At 41.3% G+C, this 27,886-nt stretch overlaps 1 protein-coding gene and 1 pseudogene across 6 annotated transcripts in view; one reads left to right on the top strand and one right to left on the bottom strand.

Moving 5' to 3' along the window:
- Positions 1-27,886, bottom strand: part of MARK3 (microtubule affinity regulating kinase 3) — an 81,661-nt gene that overhangs the window by 35,761 nt on the left and 18,014 nt on the right. For all 5 annotated transcript variants that reach the window (XM_081138981.1, XM_081138982.1, XM_081138983.1 and 2 more), the window contains exons 3-4: positions 17,050-17,103; positions 860-908 (exon numbers count right to left, since the gene is read on the bottom strand). In XM_081138981.1, coding sequence (XP_080995107.1) covers positions 860-908; positions 17,050-17,103 — 103 coding nt within the window. The remainder of the gene's footprint in view (positions 1-859; positions 909-17,049; positions 17,104-27,886) is intronic.
- Positions 19,040-19,910, top strand: LOC308566108 (small ribosomal subunit protein eS6 pseudogene; annotated as a pseudogene). Its single transcript has 2 exons — positions 19,040-19,051; positions 19,303-19,910. The product of its transcript is annotated as a small ribosomal subunit protein eS6 pseudogene (transcript).

Genomic DNA, 27,886 nt, shown 5'->3' with positions numbered 1-27,886 from the left:
TTTTCTTAGTAGTTAGTACGTCCACCCCTCCCACCGCCCAGGAGCCATGCTAATAGTAAACTGGCCGTCTTAAGAGATATTTCATGTTTGCTTTTTGTATTTCACTATTCTTCTAATCGCTTTTACTAAATGTTCATTATGTATATGATAAAAGAGCTATTTCACTCTTGAAGTAGTATTTTTAGACTGCAGGAGCTATCACTGTAAAACAGCAGTTATATTATTTTTAAAGGTCTATTATGATATGAAGGATCAAAAGGTCAGGATTAGGTAATCTGCATACTTTTATCCTGGTCCTACAATTATGATGAGGGCAGGACCATGACCCTTCCTCATCTTTAAGCCCACACATCACACTTAGCAGAGCTGTGCAGAGACGACACATAAAACAAACCTGTGCCATATAAAGCAATTCATGTCAAAATCCCAGTAGATAATTATGCTGTCTTTAAAACAATTCAGTGTACAAATATTTTCTTAAGATACACAGCTACAGCAAAAGGCATTGTATCTTTGAAAATCTTAATTCTGACTTAATAGAATTCCCTTCTCTCTATGAATTAAATACAATTATATTTTCCAATATATTAAAAATTAGAATATTACGATCTAATTATAGATGTTTCTACTGTATTAAAGTTTTAAATTCAGAAGTTTAATATCTAAGCTTTTAACCTGTCTTTAGTAATTTCAAAAAGTTAATACAAATGATAAACAATCTAGATATATACTTTATCAAAAGTGTACCTGGGCTGGGAGGAGGGAAATCTCCTCTCCCTCCTGGAATACATGTTTAGCTTTAAGACATACTTTTAAGAATGTGTTTAGACCCAAAAGTATTTAAGAAAGCAGAAAGTACCTATGTTTGGATGATTTAAAATCTTCATTATTCTTACTTCTCTGAAGAGCTAAAAAACAAACACACAATCCCCCCAACACAGGTTAGTACACAGGTTATTCCACTGTTGCAATATAAATTTAAATTTTTACCTAGAGAACCAATGCATTGGTAAAGTTCAGTAATCCCACCTCTAAAACTAACATGAAAGCACAACTATGAAGTAGCTTTATATCCCAATACCAAGCGCTTCAACTTTATCTTGTGAAAAAGCAGAGGTGCCAGAGGAGAACGATACCACAGTTTTAATTCTAATTTGCTATCTTGAACACATAAGATCGGAATCAGGCAAGAATAGTTTGTGACTAAACTTAGTTTGACTCAATATCTAGCCAAGGGTTCTAATTCTGCAAATAAAAACTTGTCTAGTCCCAGTGAACTACATCATGAGTGTATTAGATTTACAATTCCAAGTAATTCTAAGAGAGATTTTAAACAAAACTACTACAGGAAATCCCCACTGGAGTTGGTAATTTAGCAGGGACACTGAGAGACTTACATTAATGGCTCTAACCAGTACTGCCTCACGGGCTCACACTTTTGTACCGGCTGTGTGACTTGCTTTGGCCAATGGGACACTAGAGAAATGGAAGCAAGCAGGGGCAGGATAAAATGCTTGCAGAGCGAGGCTTGCTTTCTTGGATGTCGCCATAATATGAAGATGAAAGACTGTATATAGAAAGAGGCCCACTGTTCCAACTGAGTGCAGCCCCCACCAACTCGCCAACTGAATGCTGTCACACGAGTGAACCCAGGGAAGACCATGAGATAAACTGCCCAGTCAAGACCAGCAGAGCTGCCCAGCCATCACACAGAGTAAGGAGAAATATTAAATTGCTGTTGTATAAACAGATGTTGTGAATTCTGAGGAGGATCACAGCATTATGGCCTGGACTAATATAAGATGACCTCAGAAAATAACAGAAATTTAGAGGCCATCCTACCCAACCCTCTTGCAAACAAGTAGAAACTAGAAAAAGAGAGGAAAGTCTGTGGGAGTCTGGCCAGACCTAGGTCAGTCTCCTAACACACAGGTGAGGAGGCTGGCTATGTGGAAAGGAAGCTGTGAGAAATCACAAGGCTCTCACTGTGCTTCTCCTCGCCCACCAGATCTAATCTAGAAGTGAATTAGCAGCTAACACCTGAGAGCATGGAGAGAGAGAGACGGATATATCTGACCTATGAACTGAGCTCAGAACTTAAAAACATGGAATCAGATGCACAGACTTCCTGTCTGGAATACTGAATCATCTCCAAAGGCAGGGGCACTTTCATCACCAACACAAATACCTCTGGTTGCTACTGCAGTCATTCCCACATTTCATGTTTCAGATGAGAAGACAGCCACCCTGACAACCACTCAGCATGGTTCTTTCTTAGCTCCCCTCTGCCACCTAGCACAGAAATCCTGTTCCCACCTGTTGGAGTTGAACCTGTAGCTACAGTTTGAATTCCGTTATTCCCACAACAGCTAAGTTAGAAGAGCTCCAGGTCGTACGCCACACCACAGCTTAGGATACTGCATCTGGCAGGTTTCTCTGAAAACCATGCCCAAGTTGGTCCCCTCTGCTTTGCAGCATTCTTCCCTAGGATGCTTCCAAGCTGTGATGGTACATTTTGGGGTATCTGTCTCCTTTCCCTCCCATAGGTGAAACCAAGCCTGGAACACACACAGGGACTCATCTGCTTGATAAATGCCTGCAGGAAAGTACTAACTCCCGAGAAGTGTGGTGTGAGCAAGCCTCCTTGGCAGTCTAATGAGAACCCTGTTCTTACAGAGCTATTATAGTTCTGCTGGAAGGAGAGCAGAGGGAAAGAAGGCAATTGTTTTTTAAAATTTCTACTAGCAGTACAGCAGTGAAACAAAGTAATTGGAACTAAAAAGCAAAAAAAAAGACGCACTATTAGAGGAGTTCAACAGAGGGAGAGTTCACATGTTAGAGGGTACCATGTAGGTAACTGGACTTTGCAGGACCTAAAGAAGGGTGCTACAGTAGAAAATGGGCTGTGTGCTCCGGGTACCTGAGCAGAGACGGAAGTGTGACCAGTGAGAACTACTTACGGAAGACCAAGTGACCTGTCTGGCAGACAAGTGTGTTTCCAACGTGGGCCCAGGCCACCTGCATCAATCATTAGGATGATGATATAAACTGCAGGTTTCCAGGCCCACCTGTCACTAGATCTGAAGTGGGCCTTGAGAATCCTATTTTTCAACAAACACCCCAGGTGTGGTAGTTTTTAAGTATGTCCACAAATTCCTTGACAATTCTCCCTCAAAAGGAAAAACTTCATGTCCCTCCCTTTGAGTGCAGGGGGACTCAGTGACTTGCTTCTTTTTTCTTTTTCTTTTTAAATATATCTTTATTGATTTCAGAGAAAGGAAAGGAGAGGGAGAGAGAGAGACAGAAACATCAATGATGAGAGAGTCATTGATTGAGCCCGCAACCCGGGCATGTGCCCTGGCCAGGAACCGAACCCCGATCGCCTGGATCCCAGGTCGATGCTCAACTGCTGAGCCACGCCCAGCCAGGCTCAGTGACTTGCTTCTAAGAAAGTAAAGCAGAAGCAATGGTGGGGAGCTTACAACTGACCTGGCCAATAAAAGGTACTGTGGCTCCCTCTCTGCTCTCACAGATCACTCGCTTGTGTCATGAGGACATTAAGCTCCTCGATGGACAGGCCCAGATGGCAAGGAGAACTCATGCCCACAGCTGGTGAGCAACTGCAGTCTCTTGACAGCAGCCAGGTGAGAGGGCCCTTTTGGAAGCAAACCACCAGCACCAACCAAATCTTCGGGTACCTGTAGCTGTGGATCTTACCAGAGAGCCCTTGAGCCAGAACCATGTAGCTAAGTCACTTCCAAACACATGACTCAAAAACTGCGAAATAATACAACATTCTGTTTAAGTTGCTAACTTCTGGAGTAATCTGCTAGAGAGCAGTAGATAACTAAAAGACTACAGACAGCACATGGAAGTGTGAGAACTCCTGAATTACAGCACAGGTCACACCAAGGGATGAGCTGCGAAAACACAGAGGAAAGGTGTTGAGATGAGGAGTACAAGCTTAACCGTGCAAGCAGAAAGAGCAAAGTTTCCCTAGTAGGGCAGTGTCCGGACATTACCTCTATCAGAATCACGTATCAGGAAGAAATGAGTTAATAAACTCTACACCAAGCTAACCAAGAGGGGGAGGAAGCAAGAAGCTAACAGTTACCAAGTGCTGACTGTGCCTGAAGCAGAACCAGATGCTTCACACCTATTATCACATCTAACTGAATTTTCCCAACCCTGTCAGGTGACTCTTAGTTAAGAAACTTGTCCAAGGACTTCCCCCAGATTGGAGGTGCCAGAGCCAGGACTCTGAGCTGTCTGACTCCAAAGTCCACACGTACCCCAGGATTCCATGCAAACCCCTTTGAAATTTTCATGTAAAATAACTGACAGAGAACAAGCTGCCGATATAGAAAACACAGCAACAGGTGGGCTGGCATAGAACTTTTTTTTTTTATATATATCTTTATTGATTTCAGAGGGAGGAAAGGTGAGGGAGAGACAGATAGAAACATCAATGATGAGAGAGTCATTGTTCGAGCCCGCAACTCGGGCATGTGCCCTGACCGGGAATCAAACCCCGATTGCCTGGATCCCAGGTTGACGCTCAACTGCTGAGCCACGCCCAGCCGGGCTGGCATAGAACTTTTAAAAAAGTGAACAACTTGTGCCCTAGCCAGTTTGGCTCAGTGGTTAGAGCATCGACCTGCAGACTGAAGGGTTCCAGGTTCGATTCTGTCCAAGGACACATACCTCAGTTGCAGGCTCGGCCCCAGTCGGGGAGCATGCAAGAGGCAACCAATCGATGTGTCTCTCTCACATCAATGTTTCTCTCTCTGTCCCTTCCACTCTCTGAAAAGCAATGGAAACGATATCTTTGGGTGAGGGTTAAACAAAGATGGTGATCATTCTTACTTAAATACTGACCATCTGTCCTATTAACTGCCTGAGTGTATCTTCTAATTATTTCTACTAGGTTCTATACTCCTGTTTTTTATCAATATACAAGACCTTTATATAAACAGTTGGTCCTTGAATGCGGGGTTAGGAGCACCGACCTCCCCACAGTCAGAAATCAACATGGATTTTTTAAATTTTTATTTATTTATTTACCACTTTTTGTCATAAAACTTTTTTTATTTTAACAATGTGTATATATTCTAGGAATAAGGAAAAATACCAGTAAGTAGAATTTTTTAAATCACTCATAATCCTACCAATGAACTTTTTTGCATTTCATCCCTCACACGTTTTTCTGTGTATATATGTATATACAAACATACTCTTCCCTTTTAAAAATATGATATTCACATATTCCTTAGTAACATTTTTCATTTTATATCCCATCAGGAGGACCTCCTTCTGTAAAATGAGTAAAGCTCTCTCTCCCATTAAATTGCAGAAACTTGGAGATTGGTTCAAAATATGATAACGAGATGTAGAAACGAGATGCATCTAAAAACCACTAATAGCAACAAGTTAGTAGTAGAAAAATGGACAAAGGTTTATCAGAAAAATGCAAATCACATGAAAGCTATATGGCAACGCTAATATCAGAAGAAATAAAAATCAAGGCAACTACATTAAATAGGGGTAAGGATGGTTCCCGGTCAACCTTCCAGCGCTTCACCCCAAGTGTGTTTCTTACTCTCCTTGTAGCATCAGTCTCATTCACCTCCCTAAACACTCATCCCTGCTTCAGTGCCCGCTGCGGGAGTCTTCTTTAGATGCCTGGAGAGACTCAGTCCGCCTTTCTCTAAAAGGTCCTTCTGGCTCCTCCCCCTCCGGCCCCTCCCCTGGCTCCTTCCCCTCTGCCCCTCCCCCTCCTCTGCCCCTCCCCCTCGCCGGCCCCTCTTCCTCCTCTGACCCCTCCTCTGACCCCTCCCCTCCTCCTCCGGCCCCTCCTCCTCCTCCTCTAACCCCTCTCCTCCTCCTCCTCTGAACCCTCCTCCTCCTCCTCTTCCTCCTCCCCCTCAAGCTTTGGTTCGCTCTCGTTTCCTGGTTTTCCTTCCATTTCCGACAGGGCTTCTCCCGCCTGTCCGCTGCTTCCCGGGTCTCCACTTGCTCCTGACTACAATTACTCCAGTACTGACTCAGTCGGATCCTTCCAGTCCACTCCAGCCTCTGGGCAGTGCTGTGAACCACAGACTTGCAGGTCTGCCAAGTCCAGGCCAACTGACTCTTTCTCCTTCCTTGGTCTCAGGCCTGCTGTCGAGCCGCAGAAGGAAGCTGGTACCCAGACGGGAACTCAACATGGAACTTTTTAAAAAATTTTATTTATTGACTTTAGAGATAGAGAGGAAGGGGGAGAGAGGAAGAGGGAGGGAGAGGGAGGAAGAGAAAGGGAGAGGGGGAGGGGAGGGGGAGGGAAAGGGGGAGGAAGAGAGGGGGAGAGGGAGGAGGGAGAGGGGGAAGAGGGAGAGGGGGAAGGTGGAGAGGGGGAGGGGGAAGGAAGAAGAGAGGGAGAGAGGAGGGGAGGAAAAGGGAGGGGGGAGAGGGAGAGAGGGAGGGGGAGAGACTTGTTCTGATGGGGGCCGGGGATTAAATCTGCAACCCAGGTACATGCCCGTAACTGGTAATCGAATCCGAGACTCTTCCGTGTGCAAGCTGACGCTCTGACCACAGAACCATACCAGCCAGGGCCACGGGTTGATTCTTTTATGTGTCCTGACCGGGGACTGAACCCGCAACCTTGGTGTATCAGGACAGTACTCTAACCAACTAAGCTACCTGGCCAGGGCCTGGGAAATCCACTTCTAACTTTTGACCCCCCAAAACTTAGTTTTCCCTCTGTATCTGTGGGGGATTGGTTCCAGGACCCCCGGTGGATACCCAAATCCGCAGATGCTCAAGTGCCCTATATAAAATGGTATAGATCAAAGCATACAGTAGGCCCTTGGCATCTGTGGATTCCCAACCATGGATGGAAAACAACACGGGTGTTTGTTGAGTGGACCTGCCCAGTCCAAACCTGTGTTGTACAGAGGCCAACTGCATGAGGAAATAAGACCTCTGTCTGCCACAGCAGACGATGTTGGGTACTTATCCAAAGCCACCAGGCTCCCCCTTTCCTTGCTGACTTTGCAGGAGCAATCCTTTCAACTTCTGTCACTATTTTATCTACTATTTACCTACATATTACTAAAAAGCCAGAACACACTGCTTTCTTGATTTTCCAGTTTTGTGTCCTCCTACTTTGGATTTAGCTTTCCTAAGCCCTCCCAGACACATTTATGCTTCCGTTTCCCATCCTCTTCACGAGGTTCTATCACATTTTGGCTAAATAGATACTGTTTTCTAACCTTTTTTAATCCTCGCCCGAGGACATGTTATTATTGATTTGAGAAAGAGAGAGGGCGAGAGAAAGAGAGAGAAACATCGCTCAGTTGCCTCCCATATGCACACAACTGGAGATCAAATCTACAACCTCGGTATGTGTCCTGACCGGTAATTGAACCCACAACCTTTTTGGTGTATGGCACAAGACTCCCACCAACTAAGCCACCCAGCCAAGGCACTTTCTAATTTTTATTTATAAAAATAGCACAAATTACACAGTTTTAAAAGTCAAACTATTTAATATAGTATCTTTCTCCACCCCCAATCCTTGTTCACAAGGGGAAGCACTCTCAACACTGGTATTTGCTACCTTACTTCTAAACAGCATGCTTGTGGTGCTTTTCAATGACTGTTTAGCCCCTGTCTCATGTTATCTACTGACTTCTTCATGTGGGCAGTGAAGATCTGGCTCTTATATCCTGTCGTCTGTCCAACCCACATAACCGTGCCTCCTTCCTCCTAATAAGTTATCATAATATTTGGCTAAATTACTGCTTACATCATATAAATATTATTTAGAGCCATGCTAGAAATTTATTTCCATTTTAAATTTCCTTGGAGCTAATAACTGCCTCAGTTATTTTGTTCACTTAAGTTTTCTATATACCTGTCACTTCACTAATTCACCCTTAAACTCTGTGGCAGAGGTGTACCTCTCCTCTCAATAATCAAGTAATCCTTTTTTCCCTTGTAGGTATTCATACTCTGGAGGCCTTGGTCCTGTGTTCTCCAAGTCCACTGTGTGGATTTTCTGCCCCGGGTCCCATGCTTTGCTCTTTCCTGGTACTTTCTCCTGTGGTGAAATCTGTATCACCAACAGCTACCGTGCAAGGGAAGGTGAATGGTTACTTTTAAGACCCTGCATAACTCCAGATGTTTTGATTCACGTGACTGGGTAAAGAATTCTAGGTTAGAATTATTTTCTCTCAGAAAATCCCCACCCCCACTGCTTTAATGAGGTATAACTGACATAGAATACTGTGTTAGTTTACAATGTGATAATCTGATACCCCCTGCATATATTGTGAGACCTTTACCACAACAGGGTTAACATGTTCATCACCTTACAAATGACCATTCTGTTCTTACTGTTACGGTAAGAACATGTAAGATCTACTCTCAGAGCAGCCTGCAAGCCTACAAAACAATATTGTTAACTATCATCACCATGCTACACATTAGCCCCCCAGAACTTATCCATCTTATAACTTTAACCACCATCTGCCCATTTCACCCACCCTGCCACCCACCCCTGGCAACCACTCTGTTTCTATGAGTTTGGTTTTTTAAGAGTACACATATAAATGATATATATAGTATTTGTCTTTCTCTGACTTCACTTAGAATAATGCCCTCAAGTCCATCCATGTTGTGGCAAAAAGCAGGATTTCCTTCTTTTTTTATGGCTGTATCAAGAATATTCCTGTGTGTGTGTACTTTTTGATTTCTGCAAATGAGTCCATGCTATGTCCTAAGTTTAACCTATTTAAAATATTGGCTTTTCAGTGACTTTTCTAAAATAGCGCAATGAATCAGTGGTACAATTAAAAATAAATTCTAGCTTAGCCGGTGTGGCTCAACGGTTGAGCATCGACCTATGAAGCAGGAGGTGCCCGGGTTTTGGACTGGATCCCCTGCAGGGGGTGAGCAGGAGGCAACTGGTCAATGACTCTCTTATCATTGATGTTTCTATCTCTCTCTCTCCCTCTCCCTTCCTCTCTCTGAAATCATTTTTTAAAATGTTAAATAAATAAAATTAAATACTAATATTCTCAATTCTCAATCTACTCTAAATATCAAGCTTATTATTATTTCCTGCCAGAGAAAATAAGTCTGGCAATAATGAAAAGTTTCCCAGAAAGCAGCAGCAACGCTGAAGCTGGATTTTCTTCCATTTCTATTACCGCTTTTGAAATCTGACAATAAAGAAAGATACATTTTATTCTCAATAGGTTAAATATGTATAATCAAGAAGGGCTTGTCTTGCTTGGCTGGCGTGGCTCAGCGGTTGAGCATCGACCTATGATCCTAGAGATCACGGTTAAATTCCCAGTCAGGGCACATGCCGGGGTTTCAGCTTGACCCCCAGCAGGGGGCGTGTAGGAGGCAGCTAATCAATGTTGATGCTTCTCATTGATGTTTCTAACTCTCTATCCCCCTCTCTAAAATCAATAAAAACATCTTTTAAAAAAAGACACGCTCCATTTAAAAAAAAGGGCGGGGGGGGGCTTGCCCAGCCAGCGTGGCTCAGTGGTAAAGAATCCACCTAGGACCCAGGAAATCACAATTCGATTCCTGGTCAAGGCACATGCTCAGGTTGTATATACCCCAGTTGCATGCTCAATCCCCAGTAGGGGGAGTGCAAGAGGCATCCGATCAATGACTCTTGTCATTGATGTTTCTACCTTTCTCCTTCCCTCCCTCTCTCATTGAAATCAATGAAGATATATTAAAAAAAAAAAAAAAGGGACTTGTCTTCAATTTCACTTACCATACTCTGTTTCTATCAGTGTACCAGATCCATTACACTAATCCGAATACAGATGCCAGACTGTCAATAATATTCAGGACTCTAACACCCACCTTTTTAAAATATGTTTTTCCTAGGAATATGTTTTTCCTAAAATATGTTTTTCACAGGAATCAAACCGTGGCCTCCTGGTTCATAGGTTGACACTCAACCACTGAGCCACGCCAGCCGGGCTAATACCCACTTTTTCTAATGACCTGAACTGTTAGCCTGCTACAAGTCAACATGAAAAGAGGAAGGAGTTAAAACAGGAAAAGATGAATAGACTTGTTCAATGAAAACGATCTGTGCTTCACCTGACGGGGAAGGAAAGAAGTGAAGATACTGGGTATGAAGTCATTCCCAGGAGACTTGGAGAGAGTAGCAAACAGCCAGCAATGGCAGCAGTCTAAGACTTAGGACACTGGAGGAGATTAGCTTTAGGAAGGGAAGGGAAATTACTAACTTTAAGGGAAACCAAAGAAAGTCTAGGGGCCATTCGCGCCTGGGTTGTGCACTGGGGATCGATCTCTCAGCCTCACCCTGGAGCCATCAAGCCAGGACCTCTGGGGGTCTTGAAAGGGGCATTTTGGAGAAAACATTTCTTTCAAGTTTGTATGGTAACTTCATTTATTTTTTAATTGAATTTATTGGTGTGACATTGGTTAATAAAATCATTTAGGTTTCAGGTGTACAATTCTATAACACATCATCTGTATATTATATTGTGTGTTCACCACCCCAAGTTGTTTTGGGTTTTTAAAATTCTATAGATGATTCTAATGTACAGCAAGGATTGAAAAATGACTGATTTAAGGAGACTGAAGCCAAAGTGCCCCAAATAGCCCAGTGGTGGCAGCAGCAAAAGTAATTCCATCATGGACCACATAAAAAGCATGAGCTGGTTCTCTGCCTTCAAATTATATAGTTTCCTGACTTGTTCCACGACTAAGATTCCTTGAGATGCCAAAAAAGGCCACCACTGTTACAGAGCTCTAAGCATTAACAGTGGCTCCAAAACACACACTGGTTTTAAAAAGAAAAAAGCCTGAGTGGGTGTAAGTAGGATTTTTCCACAAAAAAAACCACCCCTCATAAAAGGAATCAGGAGTTGATAATGCTTCAATAATCATTTGGCAACCTACTATATACTTAGCAGACTTGAATTTAATTGTTTTTTATCCTCATTAATTTTGATTAAATTTTTAAAAACACAGTGACTTCCCTTTCTCTCGGACTAAAAGTCTGTTTTTCAGAATGGTGTCTGAACCTTACTCAAAAAATGCTTTATTATTGGGCCAGCAGGATCAACTAAAGGATGGGCTCCCACTGAAGAGCCCTGTCGGGTATTCTGACTGGGTGAACTCGTCCTTAGCCAATCTGTACAGCATCGAGCTAGAAGTGACAGCTAACACAAAGACTCATCACTAGAAACACCCCAACAGGTGGCTCAGCGGTTGAGCACTGACCTATGATCTGGAAGATCACAGTTCGGTTCCCAGTCAGGGCACATGCCTGGGCTGTGGGCTCGATCCCTGTACGGGCATGCAGGAGGCAGCCCCTCAATGACTCTCATCACTGATGTTTCTCCCCCCCCCCCTTCCTCCCTCTGAAATCAATAAAGATATATTTTTTAAATAAAAATACCCCAATAGGCTGGAATTATGGCAGAAAACCAGTATTAGCAGAAATCAAATGAATTCAGATTAAGGAAAAAAACAACACACATGAAATAAACTAGGCCTATGTTGAGGGCAATTCCTGTGGCTGTCCCAAGAAGCTGAATATTTACTTGGAAGACTGAACCAAGACCCAAAATAAGCATGCTATGTTTGGAGTAGTAGATTTAACCTCTATAAGCTCCATATAGCAGACTAGAGAACAAAAAAAAAGAAAAGCGCTGTAGAAGTTTCTAGAAGACAGATGCTAGGGCAAAAGGAAAGAAGAAAATCTAGAAACTAGAGCATGTGACATTTGAACAAGATGGCATAGGAAAGAGCAGCCTTCGTTCTTAGACGGGTTTAGAGCTGCTAACTAGCTACCATAAATACACATTTAAAAAAATCAATTATCTCATTACACATTACAAATTTCTTATTTTTAATTAAGTGGTTCCAGTTTAAGAAAGACAGTACTATTTAAATTCATTGTGTCACAGTATGCTGACAATTAAATTTCTGCTACCAAGATGATTGATAACAAGATCTTAGTCATAAGAACCCAGGGGAATGTTAGGGGGGAATCACTGAAAAGTTTATTACACAGACGACTGTTCCTTAAAAGGGCTGAGGCATTCAAGGCGCCTGACCCAGCCGATGTAACCTCCGGCTCATATTCCTCCAGCTCAGGGACCTGCACTGCTCTAAAGATCAGGCTACGTGTACACCGACACTGAGAACTCCCATGTCAACACTGCAAAGACAGCTGCAACGGTCTTTCCATTCTTTGTTATTTGGTGAAAAATATTTAGATCCTTCCAGGCAGAGGTAAAATTTACTGCAGACCACATGGGTTCACTGAGTTGGGGGCCCTATGTATCTCTTCATCCACTGTTATCACATCCTTTACTATCGTTTGCAATAAATCAGTAATCGAATGAGTAAACAGCTTTTCTTGAGTTCTGTGAGCCAAAAAGGGGATCGTTGGAACCTACAATTTGTAGCTGGTCAGTCAAAAGCACAGGCACCTGAAGTGGAGGGCAGTGTGGTGGGATTAAACCCTTTACCTGCGGAATCTGATTCTATCTCCGAGTAGATTGGGTCAGAATTGAGCTGAACTCTCAGACAGTGCCTGGCATTCAGCAGGTGTTTAATAATAAGTGTCTGTTAAATAAATGAGTGCGCAAATAAACAAACCTGCATAAAAACATGGCTTATGCAATTTTTGGAAGGGTAGGTGAGGTAAAAGACCTGCCTCTTTCTTTTTTAAATTTAATTTATTGGAGTGATACTGGTTAACAAAATTATACAGGTTTCAGGTGCACACTTCCACAGCACATCTGTGCACTGTATTACGTGCTCACCACCCCAAGTCAAGTCTCTTTCCATCACCATTTATCCCTGCTATACCCCCCTCCAGGCCTGCTCTCTTAAGCACTTGCAATACTCCTCCACACCTGAAACGACTAACTTCTTTATAGCTCCTGCAAAGGACAGCCTTGGGTTAGTTCCCATCCAAGTTTTTACAAACCCTGAATGAGGGCAACTTAACTAATTACAGTAAAGTGGCATAATGGGATGAAGAGAGCCCATACTTCAGAGTCAGACCAGTATTTGTATCTTTGTTCCATCACTTACTGGCTGAAGAGTTAAGACTACATCCACTTCTCAGTCTGTCTCCTCACTGGAAAATCAACATGGTAATAACACTGAAGTAACACAGTATGAAGAAGAAAAGATCCCTATCAGATCAGCTGCTGTGGAAAAGTTTAACGCCTATATATGTATGAGCATGGGAGGCACAGGCTCTAGTATTGATGACGATGAACTCCTATGTACTTATATACAGTAGTGATGCCAGGTCACTGCTTAGCACAAGCGCTCCACCATCTGAACTGTGGCAAACATGTTTCATTTAGAATTCATCAACGCTTGACTCAATGCTAACTAAACCTATCAAAGAATGACTGACTAAGTATCCAGTTTGGGGACTTTGCACAGGTTAATTTATCTCCCTGGCATCTATTTCCTGAATAAAAGAACTTTACAACCTCATGAAACTGGAAAGATTAAATGAATACTAAGAATGAATTTTGTCTCCCACAAATTCACATGTTGAAACCCTAACTCACAAGGTGATGATATTTGGAAATGGGCATTTGGGAATTGAGTAGGTTTAGATGAGGTCATGAGGGTTGGTCCTCATGACGGGCTCAGTGCCCTTATAGTAGAGACACCAGAGTGCGCTTGTGTGCACTGGCACTGCATTCTCCCAGCCTTGAACACAGTGAGAAGGCAGCAACAGAAAGAGCTCTCACCAGAACCCAACTATGCTGGCACCCTAATCTGTTAAATGAATGAGTGCATTCTAAAACTATGCAAAATAAATGTATGTTGTTTAGTCAGCCAGTGTAATGGTACTTTGTTATAGCAGCTTGAGCAAACGAATACAATGAGTTAATACGGTAACACACTTAGAACAGTGCTCAGCATATAATAAATGGTCAAATATTAGCTGTTATTAGTAGTCTATAGCAATCAAGTCCCACAAAAGAGACCAAGGCAGAATCTACCATTCAATTCTTAAGCTTTACTTATTTCCTGTGAGGGGAAAATTGTAAATAAACAAAAACATCTCCCACTACCGGAAACCAAGCAAACAAAAACCTAATTTTCAGTAGGATGTACAATAATGGCAAACACTCAGTCCCTACCCTGAGCCACACACTAGTCTCAGCTCTCCCACAAGGTTCTGAATGTTAACTTACTAATTCTCACTGCAGCCCTGTGAGGTAGTGATCATTCCCATCTTACAAGTGAAAGACCCATGGAGGCTAAATGGCTGGTCACAGTGAGGCCAGGTTGAAACCTGGCTTTGAATCCACTCAGCCTGGCTTCACTGTGTTCATAACCTACTCATATCCCTCCTCTTTATGTTAACGGTCTACTCCAAGACTGAAAAGAATGTTAATAATTTTATTTTTATTTTTTAATCCTCATCAAAGGATATTTTTTCCATTGCTTTTGGGGGGGACGGGACACATCAATGTGAGAGAGACATATTGGATTATTTGCCTCCCAGTCACACCATAACCAGGGCTGAGGATCGAGCCTGCAATGGAGGTGCCCTTGGCCAGAACTGAACCCAGGACCCTTTAGTCCATGGGCTGACGCTCTAACCACTGAGCCAAACCAGCTAAGGCAAAATGTTAATAACTTTAGATGGGTTACACTTAGTGTACTGGCGTGTCTTAATAAAGACTAGTACTTTTTAAAAGGTAAACCACATTGTTAAAAAATGAGTCATGACTTGTCCTGGCCAGTATGACTCAGTGGTTAGAGCATCAGCACGCAGACCAAAGGATCGTGGGTTCAATTCTCCGGCAAGGGCATATATCTCCATTGCCGGCTGGATCCTGGCCCGTCAGGGCACGTGTGGAAAGCAACCAATAGATGTGTCTCTCACATCGATGTTTCCCTCCCTCCCTCTCCCTTCCTGACCCCTCCCTTCCATGCTCTCTCTAAAAATCAATGAAAAAATATATATATTCTCAGGTGAGGATTAAAAAAAAAAGGCCATTTTTTCATGGAAAATAAACTCAGTGAAGATTTTGAAAGAAATATAAACTGCTTCTAATTTATAAGAAAATAATACAAACTTATTCACACAATTTAAAACAATGCCCTATAAATTGAAAACATTACACCTACCAAGTTGTTTAACTTGGACAGATAAGTCTTTGTGGATGGCTCATACTTGAACTACGTGACAACCTCAAAATCTCATCTATCAGATTATGTGCCAAAATTAATGGTGATGCAAATCTGCATAATCACACTATAAGGCTAGTTACCCCGTACTAAACTGATAATGATATGACAAACAATAATTTTCAATAATGATAATAATAATAAAAATTAACAGCAATTAAAAATTATGGCCAAAAAATACTGAAAAAAGAAAGAAGGAAAAATTATAAGCAACACAAGAAAATATAATAAAATTCTCCCTAGAGCCCTGGTCAGTGTGGCTCAGGGGTTGGGTGTCGTGCACGGCACAGAGAGGTCACTGGTTAGATTTCCAGTCAGGGCACATGCCTGGGTTTCAGGCTTGATCCCCAGTGGGTGGGTGTGAGGGAGGCAGCCAGTTGGTGTTTCTCATCGATGTTTCTCTTTCTCTCTCTCTCTAAAAATCAATAAAAAAATATTCTCCCTAGAAAACTGCTAGAATTCCAGTTACCTGCAAGGACACTTGGACAGCGGAAGATTTGTAACATCATGTAAATACTGAACTTGAACACTGAAGTAAACTTACTTATATGCTAGTTTTAGTTAGTACCATGTCCTCAGCTATATAAAGAAATAAAAGTTTAAGGAAATAAATATAATTTCTTCTTCAGAACAAAGGACTGGAATTTTTGGAGCTGTTCCAGGGCCACTTTGAGAACCCGTAAGGCCCACTATGCCTTTCAGAACCACTTGTTTAAATACCATTGCAAGGTGAAGTCTACCTCCCTCTCCACCCCACACACATGAACAGGGCTTAAAAATTCTTATGACATAACTGGAAAATAACCATTAGGAATACACTAGGAATATACACAGGGAATTACACTTACAGTATCTTACATGTGCAGTGCTTTGCAGTTTACAAAGCTTTTATAATATGCATTACTTCATTAACAATCCATCCTGAGATAATGAAATTATCTGTATTTTAAAGATGAGAAACCTGAGGTCCAGAAAGTTAAGTGACCTGCTCAAGGTCAATTTACATATTTGGCTAAGTGTCACAGCGGGATTAAAATCCAGGACTTCTTGTCTAGTGCAATGTCTCTGTACCCTACACCTACTATAGGCCAAATCTAGAAATCAAATAAAGTATATAAAAAGGCTTTGTTAAACTAAAAATACTAGAAGGATCTTATTATAAAGGCCATTAATCATTTGCAGAGGCACCAGTGAAATGCCTATGTCCAGGCCCTACGTGAGCTATTAAATCTCTCCTGTGGGCCAGTCATCAGGGCTTTGAAGAGGCCCAACTGATTCTAACAGGCACCAGGGTTGAGAAGTCCTGAGCTACATTAGGTGATACAGATGGCAACAGTGTATTATAAACACCTTTTTTCAACTATCATTCAGTGTCCCTTTTATATGAATTAATCAGCACTCCTTAATGTGACCTAGTGTGACATTTAATAAAGCCAAAATGCTGACTTGAAAGATCTCAGTATTAGTCATATGGTGTATAATGCTGACGAAGACTAATTACATGAAAATACGTTGTTCTGTCTTATTTTTAAAAACTCTAATCATCATTTAGAACATTCAATTTAAAAGTACAGCCTTCAGTTTGCTACTAAGAACATTAAAAAGCGTTATCTTCAACTGAAGGAAAAAATCCAACTACTACTACAATACTACATCTATACAATACTATATTTAAGTTGCATTCTTTTGAGAAATAGAAAGCTTTCCTGTACTAAGCACAATAAATAAAATACCAGTGGAGGTATTTAAGAGGCAAGTTAGATGGCAATTAGCACTAAAAATCATTTTAAAAGTACTGGATACTCGATCAATCAATCTTACCTTTTGTAGACTTGTTGGATTCAACTGAGTTTTGTCAATTATTTTTATTGCAACCTAGAAAAAAATAAATTAATAAAAATTTATGCATTTTAAGAATTTGGTACTTACAAACTGGTAATAGTTTTGTAAATGCCCAGACATGTGGCATTGTTAAAAAGCAAGTAAACAAACCTCACCTAAAACTCAACTAGTTACAATAATATTTTATATCTTATAAATATTTAAAAATTGAAAAGAGGGACTTTGTGCAAATAAGGGTACTATTATAACATTTTATATGAAAACACCTATAGACACAGGGGGGAAAAAATCTCACAAACCAAAGGATAAAAAAAAAGAGATTATACAACGAAAACACTTCTAAAAACATATGGCAATGTGGCAAATCTATTCACTATTTACTGACATTTTAATTTTATCTGACTGAGTTGTTAAGGGCAGGAACCACAGCTTTTATAGGTTTATACAGTCCAGAACGCCTCCTAGAGTACCTTGCACACAGCCGGAACTGAGTAAATATACAAACAAATACGTTGCTATTCAATCAGAAAATTTTAAAAACATTTTATTATAATATTCATTCATTTGAGAAAGATCAAACCTGAAACCTGGCACATCAGGAGGACACTAACCAACTGAGCTACTCTGCCAGGGCAAAAGATTTTATTATTAAAAAGTTAGAAAAGATATATGCACCCCTATGTTCACTGCAGCAGCATTTACAATGACCAAGTATAGAAGAAACCTAGATGTCCATCAATAGATGAATGGATAAAGATGTAATTACACACACACACACACACACACACAGAAATATTACTCAGCAATAAAAAAGAATGAAATTTGCAACAGCATGGATGGACCTAGAGGGTATTCTGTTAAATGGAAATGAGTCAGACAGAGAAAGACAGTATTTACTGCATGATTTCACTTGAATGTGGAACTAAAATAAAATAAAACAAACGAACAAAACAAAAAAACACACTCATAGAAACAAAGAACAAACGGATGGTTGCTGGGGAGGGCAGGTGGGAAGTGCAGGGATGGGTGAAAAAGTTAAGGGGAACTGTATTCAATAAGAGTGTGATAATTGCACAGTGACAGATGTTTACTAGATTTAATGTGCTAATCACACTTTAAGGTACACAAATGTGGAACCACTGTTATATACCTGAAGCTAATATCATATGCCAACTAAAGTTTAATTTTTTAAAATACAGAAAAGCCCTTCAGGCAGTTAAAGAAGGAAAGGTGACTAGCTCCAGACTGATCTGCAGACTAACCAAATGAAACACAGAGGCGACAAGTGAATCAACAGGGACGAGTACAGCACAGGCAGTCCAAAGACAAGCCATGCGATGAAACAAACAAACAGAAAACCCTATAGCTTCTAGTTATACACACCTCTTATCTTAAATATTTACTAAGTGGACCTATGCCAGCATCCTTACCTGTTCGGTTTGTCATTTCTCTTATAAAAAGTGATTTCTAGAAACTGGACATCCAGAAATGGAGGATGGGAGTGACAACAGAGGATGGGAGGGAACAAGTTAACAAGAGGCTTTGCCATGAACTAGGGGAGCATAATTAACTCAGCTTTGCACCTGAGGTCCAGGACAATAAATGATCTTGCTGTTTTTCCTACTGTGCATCCTTCAGAACACAGATCCAATAAGAAATACTAATAAAGAAAGGGGCTGTAGCCAAAGTCTGGGGAAAAAGCTTGAAGAGTCTCTGTCAATGGTTGTCCAATTTTTTAGTCCCCTTTCCACTCTTAAGATTACAGGTGACCCCCCAAACGTGAGTTATATATCTAGATATTTACCATACTACAAATGAAAACTGAAAAAGTGTAAAAATAAGTGAACAATTAATTTCAAAATAATAATATTCAACAAATGGTGCTGGGAAAACTGGTCATCCATATGCAAAAGAATAAAATTAGATCCTTACCTAACACCATATATAAAAATCAGCTCAAAGAGGATCAATGACCATAAATGTAAGACCTAAAACTATCAAACCCTTAGAAGAAAACAAGGCAAAAGCTTCATAACATTGGCAGTGATCACTTGGGTATGACAGCAAAGGCATAGGTTACAGAAGGAAAAAATAGACAAACTGGACTTCACTACAAGTTTTAAATTTTGTGCATCAAAAGATAACGCCAAGCTCTTCATCACAGCGCCTTGGAGGCAGTCTCTATGCTTTAAGATGAAGCTGAACACCTGCATCTGAGCCACTGACCGCCAGAAACTCACTGAGGTAGATGATAAACACATTCCTTGTACCTTTTATGCAAAGCCTGTGGCCACAGAAGTTGCTGCTGACATCCTGGGTGGAGAATGGAAGGCTTATGTGGTTCAACAGCAATGGGAACAACAGTTTCCCCATGAAGCAGGGTGTCTTGACCCATGTCCACCTGCTACTGAGGAAGGGGCATTCCTGTTACAGACCAGGGAGAACTGCAGAAAGGAGGTGCAAATCTGTTTGGAGTTGGACTGTGGATGCCAATCTCAGTGTTCTTGACCTGGTCATTGTAAAAAAAGGGATGAAAGATATTCCTGGTCTCATTGATACCACTGTGCCTCATTGCCTGGGACCCAAAAGAGTTAGCAGAACCCACAAACTTTTCAAACTCTAAAGAGGATGATGCGAGCAAGCCCCTAAACAAAGAAGATAAGAAACCTCGGACCAAAGCACCCAAGATTCCATATCTTCTCACTCCATGTGTCCTGCATCACAAGTGTCAGCACATTGCTCTGAACATACGGCATACAAAGAGAAACAAGAAAGAGGCCACAGAGTGTGCTAAACGTGTTGAGAGAATGGAGGACAACGAAAAAAGCCTGAAGGTGTAGGCTGTCCTCTGACAGCTTCTACTCTAAGTCTGAGTCCAATAAAAAAATAAGATTTTCTGCCCGGCCGGTATAGCTCAGCAGTTGAGCATCAACCTAGGATCCAGGAGATCACAGTTTGATTCCCAGTCAGGGCACATGCCTGGGTTGTGGGCTCCATCCCCAGCAGGGGGAATGCAGGAGGCAGCAGACCAATGACTCTCTCTCCCCTTTCCTCTCTCTCTGAAATCAATAAATATATTTTTTAAAAATGGAAAAATGGTTAAGATGGTAAATTTTATTATGTGCATTTTATTTTACTCTTTATTTTTTAAAAATCTTCACCCAAGGATATGTTTATTGATTTCAGGGAGGGAGGGAGGGAGGGAGGGAGGGATCTTCTGAGATCTGGTTAACTCTCATGACTGAACTCTTGATCACTGGTTTCTTCTGGTTCTGTTCAATATCCATCTTCTAATCTGAAGATTCTATTCTGATTCTGTTTTTGCACATTTTCAAATAGTGCTATTCAAATAGTACCTAAAGCAAAAACAGGAGCTGAAATATGTTGCATTCAACTAAATCAAACCGAAGTCATTTTATCAAAAGCAAGTGTCCTCAATGTGAAACACTGTCATTTAATATGGGGGGGGGGCACTGAAGCCTCAGGAGGAAGCTCCTAATCCCCTCTTCCTTCCAGCTCCCGGTTGTGATGACTCAACTACCAAAATAACCTTGGTCCAGAGCTGGAGCCCGAAGAGCACCTCAGACCTCGAGGTCACCAAAACAGGAGACAACTGTGGTGCATCGCTGACTCTGGAAGACGGAGACTGGAGAGAAAACCACCCACCCATTCCCAAGGTTGTGGATGTGTTGGTGTTTTTTCGGGCGGGGGGGAAGGGAGAGTACAGAAAAAGGGAGTTCACTAGGTGAGGAAGAGGAGTGTCCCTGCCACTCCTGTGAAGTTCTGGGAAATTCCATTGATTCACCCTGATGCCAGACGCACAGTGGAAAATTACAGAATAGAAATAAAGAGCGCTCATGCATGACAAGGGTTTCCCCCCAACATTCCTAAACCAAAAGGGCCCAACAAACCCATAGCACACACCCACTGGAGAAAAAATCTTATCTTCCACTTCCTGTCAATTCACTACTGGTCAAAAGATCCTAGTACCTAGCTCCAAACAGGTGTTAAAGCATCCACCATCACTAAAAGAGCAGACTACAAAAAAGATACCAAGTCCTTGGGGACACAATAGCCTGTGAATGGCATATTACTCAGCTTGGGCTGCTATAACAAAAAATTATACAGAGCAGGTAGCTTAACAGCGGAAATGTATTTTTCCACAGTTTGGGAGGCTGAGATCAGGGTACCAGCATGATCGGTTCCTGGAGGACTCTCCTCTTGGCTTGCACTTGGCTGCTTTCCTTCCCCCCCGTGCCCCCAAGCTCTCTAGTGGCTCTTCTTATAAGGACACGAACCCAATTGGATGAGGGGTCTACCCTTATGACCTAATTTAACTTAATTACTTCTACAAAGGCCCCATTCTCCAAAGCTGTCACACTGGGGTTAAGGCTTTAACATCTGGGTTTTGGGGAACACAATTAAGTCCACAGCAATAAAGACCAAGCCAAACAACTAGAACAGGTGGCTACAAAATAAAATTTCAAATTAAAACCTAGTAATACACAACAACATGGGAGAATGTCACAAGCATAAAGTGGAGTAAAGAGACACACACGAAATAATATATACTGTATGATTTCATTAGTATAATTTTAAAAAAACAAAAAATCATCTCTGGTGTTAGAATCAGGACAGCGGTTCCCTTAGAGAGGAATAGTGAAGAAACTGGAAGGAGGCAGAAGGAAGGCTTCTGGGGTTCAAGTCATAATATATTTTTGCCCTTAGTATATTTTAGGCCATTGTAATGCAAACATGATTACTTTGTGATATTTCATCAAGCTGTACACCTATGACCTAAGCACTTTTCTGGGATGTGTTGTATTTCAATAAAGACTTTATTTTTAAAGAAGTCAATGATGGCTTTAAAAACCATAATGAAAAAATATCAACAGATAATGCCTAAAACTGAAAAATCTATAATCAAGAATAAAAGCATGTTATTAAAGATATAAAATTAAAACCAAAGAATCAGTTTAAAAGACTAAAAGTGAATGTCTTAAAATATTAGAAAATGGGGGGAGCCCAGGGGACATTATTTTTTTAAACAAGCCTTGACTCTTAAAACTATGTAATATATAACAAATAAAAGTAACTAACGGAGAAGTTATTTTATAACCATAATAAGGACATTGGTTAAAGATGACATACTGATCCCATGCATTTCTCTTCTCCTACCTGACAGCCAAATTAAAGAATAAAGAAACAAGGAATGGCAAAGAGTAATGGGAGGGGTGCCATTAGCAGATAAGCAACTTTAAGCAATTTCTGGGAGATAAAAATCAGAGGCACATGCAGCAGGGTGCATACAAACCCAGAGTGTGCTCACAGAGGGTACAATATAGGAAAAGTGTAACAGACCAAAAAAAGTAACTCTGTGCTGTGTATGTGGAAGGTCCCAGTGTGAAAGCCAACTTTCTTCCTAGCCACCATGAAGTTAAGCTGGGCACTCGGCCAACACCCTCCACGCAGCTTCTCCAATGTAGAGAGCTGTCAATTTTGCTTCTTAGTGCTCCATTCTTTTTGTTTGTCTTGTTAATCATCATCTGAGGTATTTTTTCCATTAACTTTTAGAGAGAGTGGACGGGAGGGAAGGAGGAAAGGAGGAAGAAGGGAAGAGAGAGGGAGAGAGACTTCGGTGTGAGAAACACTGATTGGTTGCCTCCTGCACACAACCTGACCAGGGCTGGGCATCGAACATGCAACCCAGGTATGGGCCCTTGATGAGAAATCAAACCTGAGACCCTTCAGTGTGCAGGCCAGTGCTCTAACCACAGAGCAACACCAGCCAGGGCAGTGCTCTACTCTTGAAAACATTAACAGAGAATAAAAAATCATTAAACACTTGAGGAACACCTATAATTTTTTCTACCCTTTCTATATGTATCTGTTGTTAGAGGAAAACATCAGCAATAATTAAGTCCCATCTTTCAAAAAAAAAAAAAAAAAGAGAGACAGCTGATTCTGTTATTGATAGTATAACAATGTTCTATGAAGTCCCTGTGTACACTGAATTAGTGAGCACTAAACCACACTGTTCCTAGGGGACATACAAGGAGGGGTAGGTTCTGGTGAGCCCTTAGAATATTTTCATCAACTGATCAATACAAAACCTCGTTTTATGCATGTTTCTATTTAGGAGGCCTTATTTACTACGGATTATTGATTCATTAACACTGAACTCTTGCCTGAACGAAGCTTATCTAACATTTGTATTTTCTCTATGAGGTGATCACATCACATGCTTGCACACTAGCTAGTACTTCAGCCATGAACAGCAAAATTGCCAACGAAAAGCACAAAAATGTGAAAAAACACAGACTAAACAGAGCACAGAAAGGACATTTGTTTTATGAAATCTGAAACAAGGCAGAGTATCACCTTGTATCTGTTCTGGAGACAGATAATGGTGACAGTTGCACAACAATGCAAACGTACTTAATGCCAACGAACTGTACACTTAAAAATCATTAAAATGGTAAATTTTATGTATATTTTACCATAATTTTAAAAAGTGTCACAACTGTAACTGAGTGATTGTTAATTTGTAGGAATTGGGTTTATGTGGGTTTTTCTTTTTCTGCACGTGAACTGTGAAGACATGACCTTGGGTTGTACTAAATGCATGACAGCCACCTTTATGCTTTTCAGTCACATCTGCCATCAGAACACTAAGGCTCTTCCACCCTCTGCTGCTCACTTCTGAATCTGCCACTATGAACTTCCAAATGAAGCAAACTGTTCTGGGTACTAACTCTTCTTTGTCAGTTACTATAGTTGTTTTGAATAAACATTCGACTAAGCACTGCCCCTCCTCAAAGAAACTACCATTTGTTGAGTTTTAGTAGACCATCCGAGACTAATATCTGCAAGCACCTGAAAGGGGATTAGGACACTCCTCTCTCTTCCAGCCATGTACCTGTGGGAGGTCAGGTTTCTTCATACACTTGAACCAAAACAACATACCAAAGTAGTTTGAATGCAAAAGTAGGTATGAAAAATCTAGCTAACGTCCATTAAGCCAAACACTAAAGAGATGTGCAAATAATTGAAAGTGTTACTCTTTTCAATAACTTGTTTTGGAAGAGTTGCTTTTCATAAAGATACATTATTTATATTAACATGTAACAGGGGTTATTCTTTTAAGTGAGTTAATATGTTTTAGGTTTAGTGTTAACTTCTATAGTAAATATCAATAAATACCACCATATAAACAAAAGCTTCTGAGAGTCCTCAAATTTTTCTTTTTTTTACCCTCACCCATAGATATGTTTTTATTGTTTAGAGAAAGGTGGGGACAGACAAGGGAGGGGGTGAGAGGGGGAGAGAAGCACTGACTGGTTGCCTCCCGTACGTACCCCAACCACAGATCAAACCCACAACCTAGGTATGTCTAGGTATGTGCCCTGACCAGAAATTGAACCCTCAACCTTTTGGTGTACGGGACAACACTCCAACCAACTGAGCCACCCAGCCAGGGCAAGAGCCCTCAATTTTAAAAGTTTAAAGGAGTTCTGAGACAAAAAAGTTTGAGAACTGTTGTTAATCAATGGAACTGCACATAACCACTGCCACCTAGTTAAGGTGGTTACGCAGCAACAAGCACAACTGCTTAGGATAAAATTGTGAGGGGGAAAATCAGGATACAAAATTATGACCCAAAGTATGTTAAGAAAACATACATATAAATACGGAGAATATACAAAGACAAGAATGGTGTTCAGGGTATTATGACTGGGATTGTTTTTCCTCTCAAGTTTCCAAACTTTCCCTTAAGCTAACATAGTCTTCACACACTAACAAAAATGTCATGACTAAAATATATAGCCATTTATGTAAAATCTCAAGTTCAGACACCCCAGGATGAAGAGCTATGATTTCATCATCCTTACAATCAACAAAACATACTTTTTGATCACCAAGAAGCCAAGGGTAAATGAGGTTCCAGTTCTAATCCTTCCTCCTCCCTGCTCTGTCGTCTCCTCTAGTATAGGAAACAGGACACCTGCAGTTAAATGAGGACAGTAAAGGCAGACAGGAGTAAAAGTAACATGGTGAGAAGACACAGTGGGAAAGACATTTCAATAATTTCCTGAAAGAGAGCACAGAGGAAACTAAGAACCAGAAACAATGTGATTTGCCCAGCACAACTCGGAAAGGGTTATAGACTTGGAGGTCCCGGGGAACCAAAGGTGATGTGGGAGCTGCTGAGCTAATTCCAAGGTCATAAGCCTGTATACAGAATGTCTGCTGCTCCCCAAACCAACCAATAACTTACTGGTTCTTAAGAGGCTAGAAATGTACTCTGTGGAGAAGATGACAAAGCTCTGGACTAAAGGTCCCAGCAGAGGACAGGAGTGAGGCATGGTGATGGAAAATGTGAAACGAAGTGTCAGACTGCCCCTGACAGGTGGGACCACCACCTTCTCTCAGGCAGAACAGAGGAGTCTGTCTTTTTTTTTTTTTTTAGAAGAAATGCAGAGGCTTTATTATAATCAGTATTATTCTTCAAGTTTACAGCTGATAAGCTCATTCAAGAAAGCATTTTTGCTTTCAATGAACCAGAGCCCACAGACACTTGACAGATGCAGCTAAAAGTACATGAAGGGTCTTATCTAGAGAAACTGCATGTTCCCAGAGAAGAGAGCCAAAGGCTATCTAATGACATCTGGGGTCCTCCAATAAAAGCACTAAACAACTCCCAACAGGAAAGATTCGTGGTAAACATACCCTACACATGCAAACCCAACCTCTGATCAGCTTCTTAGGGCTCCCACCTTAAATACAAATAGACAACCAAAGATTACCAGATTCCAAAGAAAGTGTCTGTATGAAAGAGAGACACCAAGAAAGAACACCAGAGAAAAGAGAAACAATGCAGGGAGTAAAAACCTATTTTAAAAAAAGGAAGGAAGGAAGGAAGGAAGGAAGGAAGGAGGGAGGGAGGGAGGGAGGGAGGGAGGGAGGGAGGGAGGGAAGGGGGGAAGGGGGGAAGGGGGGAAGGAGGGAAGGAGGGAAGGAGGGAAGGGGGGACGAGGGGGGGGAGGGAATAAAGTGGTCACTACTCTCAGGGAGAGAGAAAACAGAACTGGATGCTATAAAGACAAATAATCAGAAGACAAGAAAGAGCTGGGATGAAAGGGAAGGACAGATTCGAGCACGCAAGACTGAACAATAAAATTAAAGAAATCGCCTAGAAAGTAAAATAAAAACACAGAACAGAAAACACATCAAACAACAACAACAAAAATCAAGGATCTTTTCAAGAGTTCCAGTCTCTAATTATAATTCCAGAATGAAGATTTTTAAATAATAAAATGAGACAATTCTTCAGAACTGAAAAACAAGAATCTCTATATTGAAAGGGTCCAATGAGCACCAGGAACAATGAATGAAGACCAACTCCTGGGCACCTCACTGTGAAATTTCTGAACAGCTAGAATAAATGAGAAGAGTCTAAAAAACTTGTAGAAACAAACAAAGTCACATAAATTAGCCACTTACATTGTTATACTCTTGTCTTTGGAACTACCAATATCTGAAAACCCTTTATGATCTCAATTTTTAGTTTCTCACTTTCTAATCACCTTCTCCTACCTTTCCTACTCACTCACTCTAGGAGTCTGCAGTCACCAAGAGCTATAATCCATTTGGTACCACTGTAATTAGCTAATTATTAATACACAATAGGAAAGGAGCAAAAGGGAGGCCAGACATTAGAACCATTGCCATTTCGGGCAGCTTCACCAGGAAGCTGCAATTTCACACTCCCGAAGGGTCCATTCCCTGCAGATCACTGGGGAAGGGACTGGACAAAGGGGAGGTGGGCACATATGCAGTAAGTCGGGGTGATGCAGGGAAGGTTTCTGTCAGTCAAACCTGGGAACAGAGATCATTGGCTAGAAGGGGCTGGGCCACCGCAAGCCCACAAAAATTGGGGGATACATAATCCCAAGGCAAATGACTTCTCGCTCTTCTTGGCACTCTTAGCTCTCTGGTTCTTTTGGTTTTGCTCCTGATTCCTTGCATTTGCCGTGTTCCCTCCACAGCCACGTGGCCCTGCAGACCGCACATGCAATAGACTAATGAATTGCAGCGGGGAACAACAAACTAAGCTAGCCTGAAGCTGGAATGAACTGTCCCCCAACATGGAACAGAAACTCTGGGCAATGGCTTTAATCCTAGCTCTGCTGAAGTCACAGTTATACATCTTCCACGGCAGGACCTTGGAAACTCACAGAAATATCTCATCCTCTTGTGGGAGTCTCAGAAAAATCCCTTTTCTTGTGATATGGCAAGAAACCAACTCTCACCAGCAACCGGTGGGGAAAAGGACAGCTCTCCACCAATAACACAACGATCTCACCATCTTCTATAGACAAAAATAATCTACAGTCGTGTTGGCAAGACTGTAGAAAAATGGACACCCTTATTTGTTTTGGTAGGTTAATAAAGTAGTATGACATTTTCTGAAAACCAAACACCTACCACAATGCTAAACGCTCATCCCCTTTGACCCAGGATTTCCACTTCTAGGAATTTATCCTACAAAAACACTCTTAACAAGAATACAGAGAGTTATGTTACAGAATGTTCACTGCACATGCTTGTAACAGCAAAAATCAGAAACCACCCAATAACCACTGACAGGATAAACTTTAGCACCAGCACCCACCTGGAAGATGATGTTCATTAAACAGACGTGTCGGATCTATGAGCACTAAGATCCAGACGTGGTCAAGCACATTGCCAAGGAAAATTACCATTATGTCCCATGAATCTTTCATTATTAAAATAAAAAACAATTGTCCAGCCG

This window comes from Miniopterus schreibersii (assembly GCF_964146895.1).
Source record: "Miniopterus schreibersii genome assembly, chromosome: 1".
In the NCBI taxonomy this organism is placed as follows: domain Eukaryota; kingdom Metazoa; phylum Chordata; class Mammalia; order Chiroptera; family Miniopteridae; genus Miniopterus; species Miniopterus schreibersii.
This window is presented reverse-complemented; position numbering and strand designations above follow the sequence as displayed.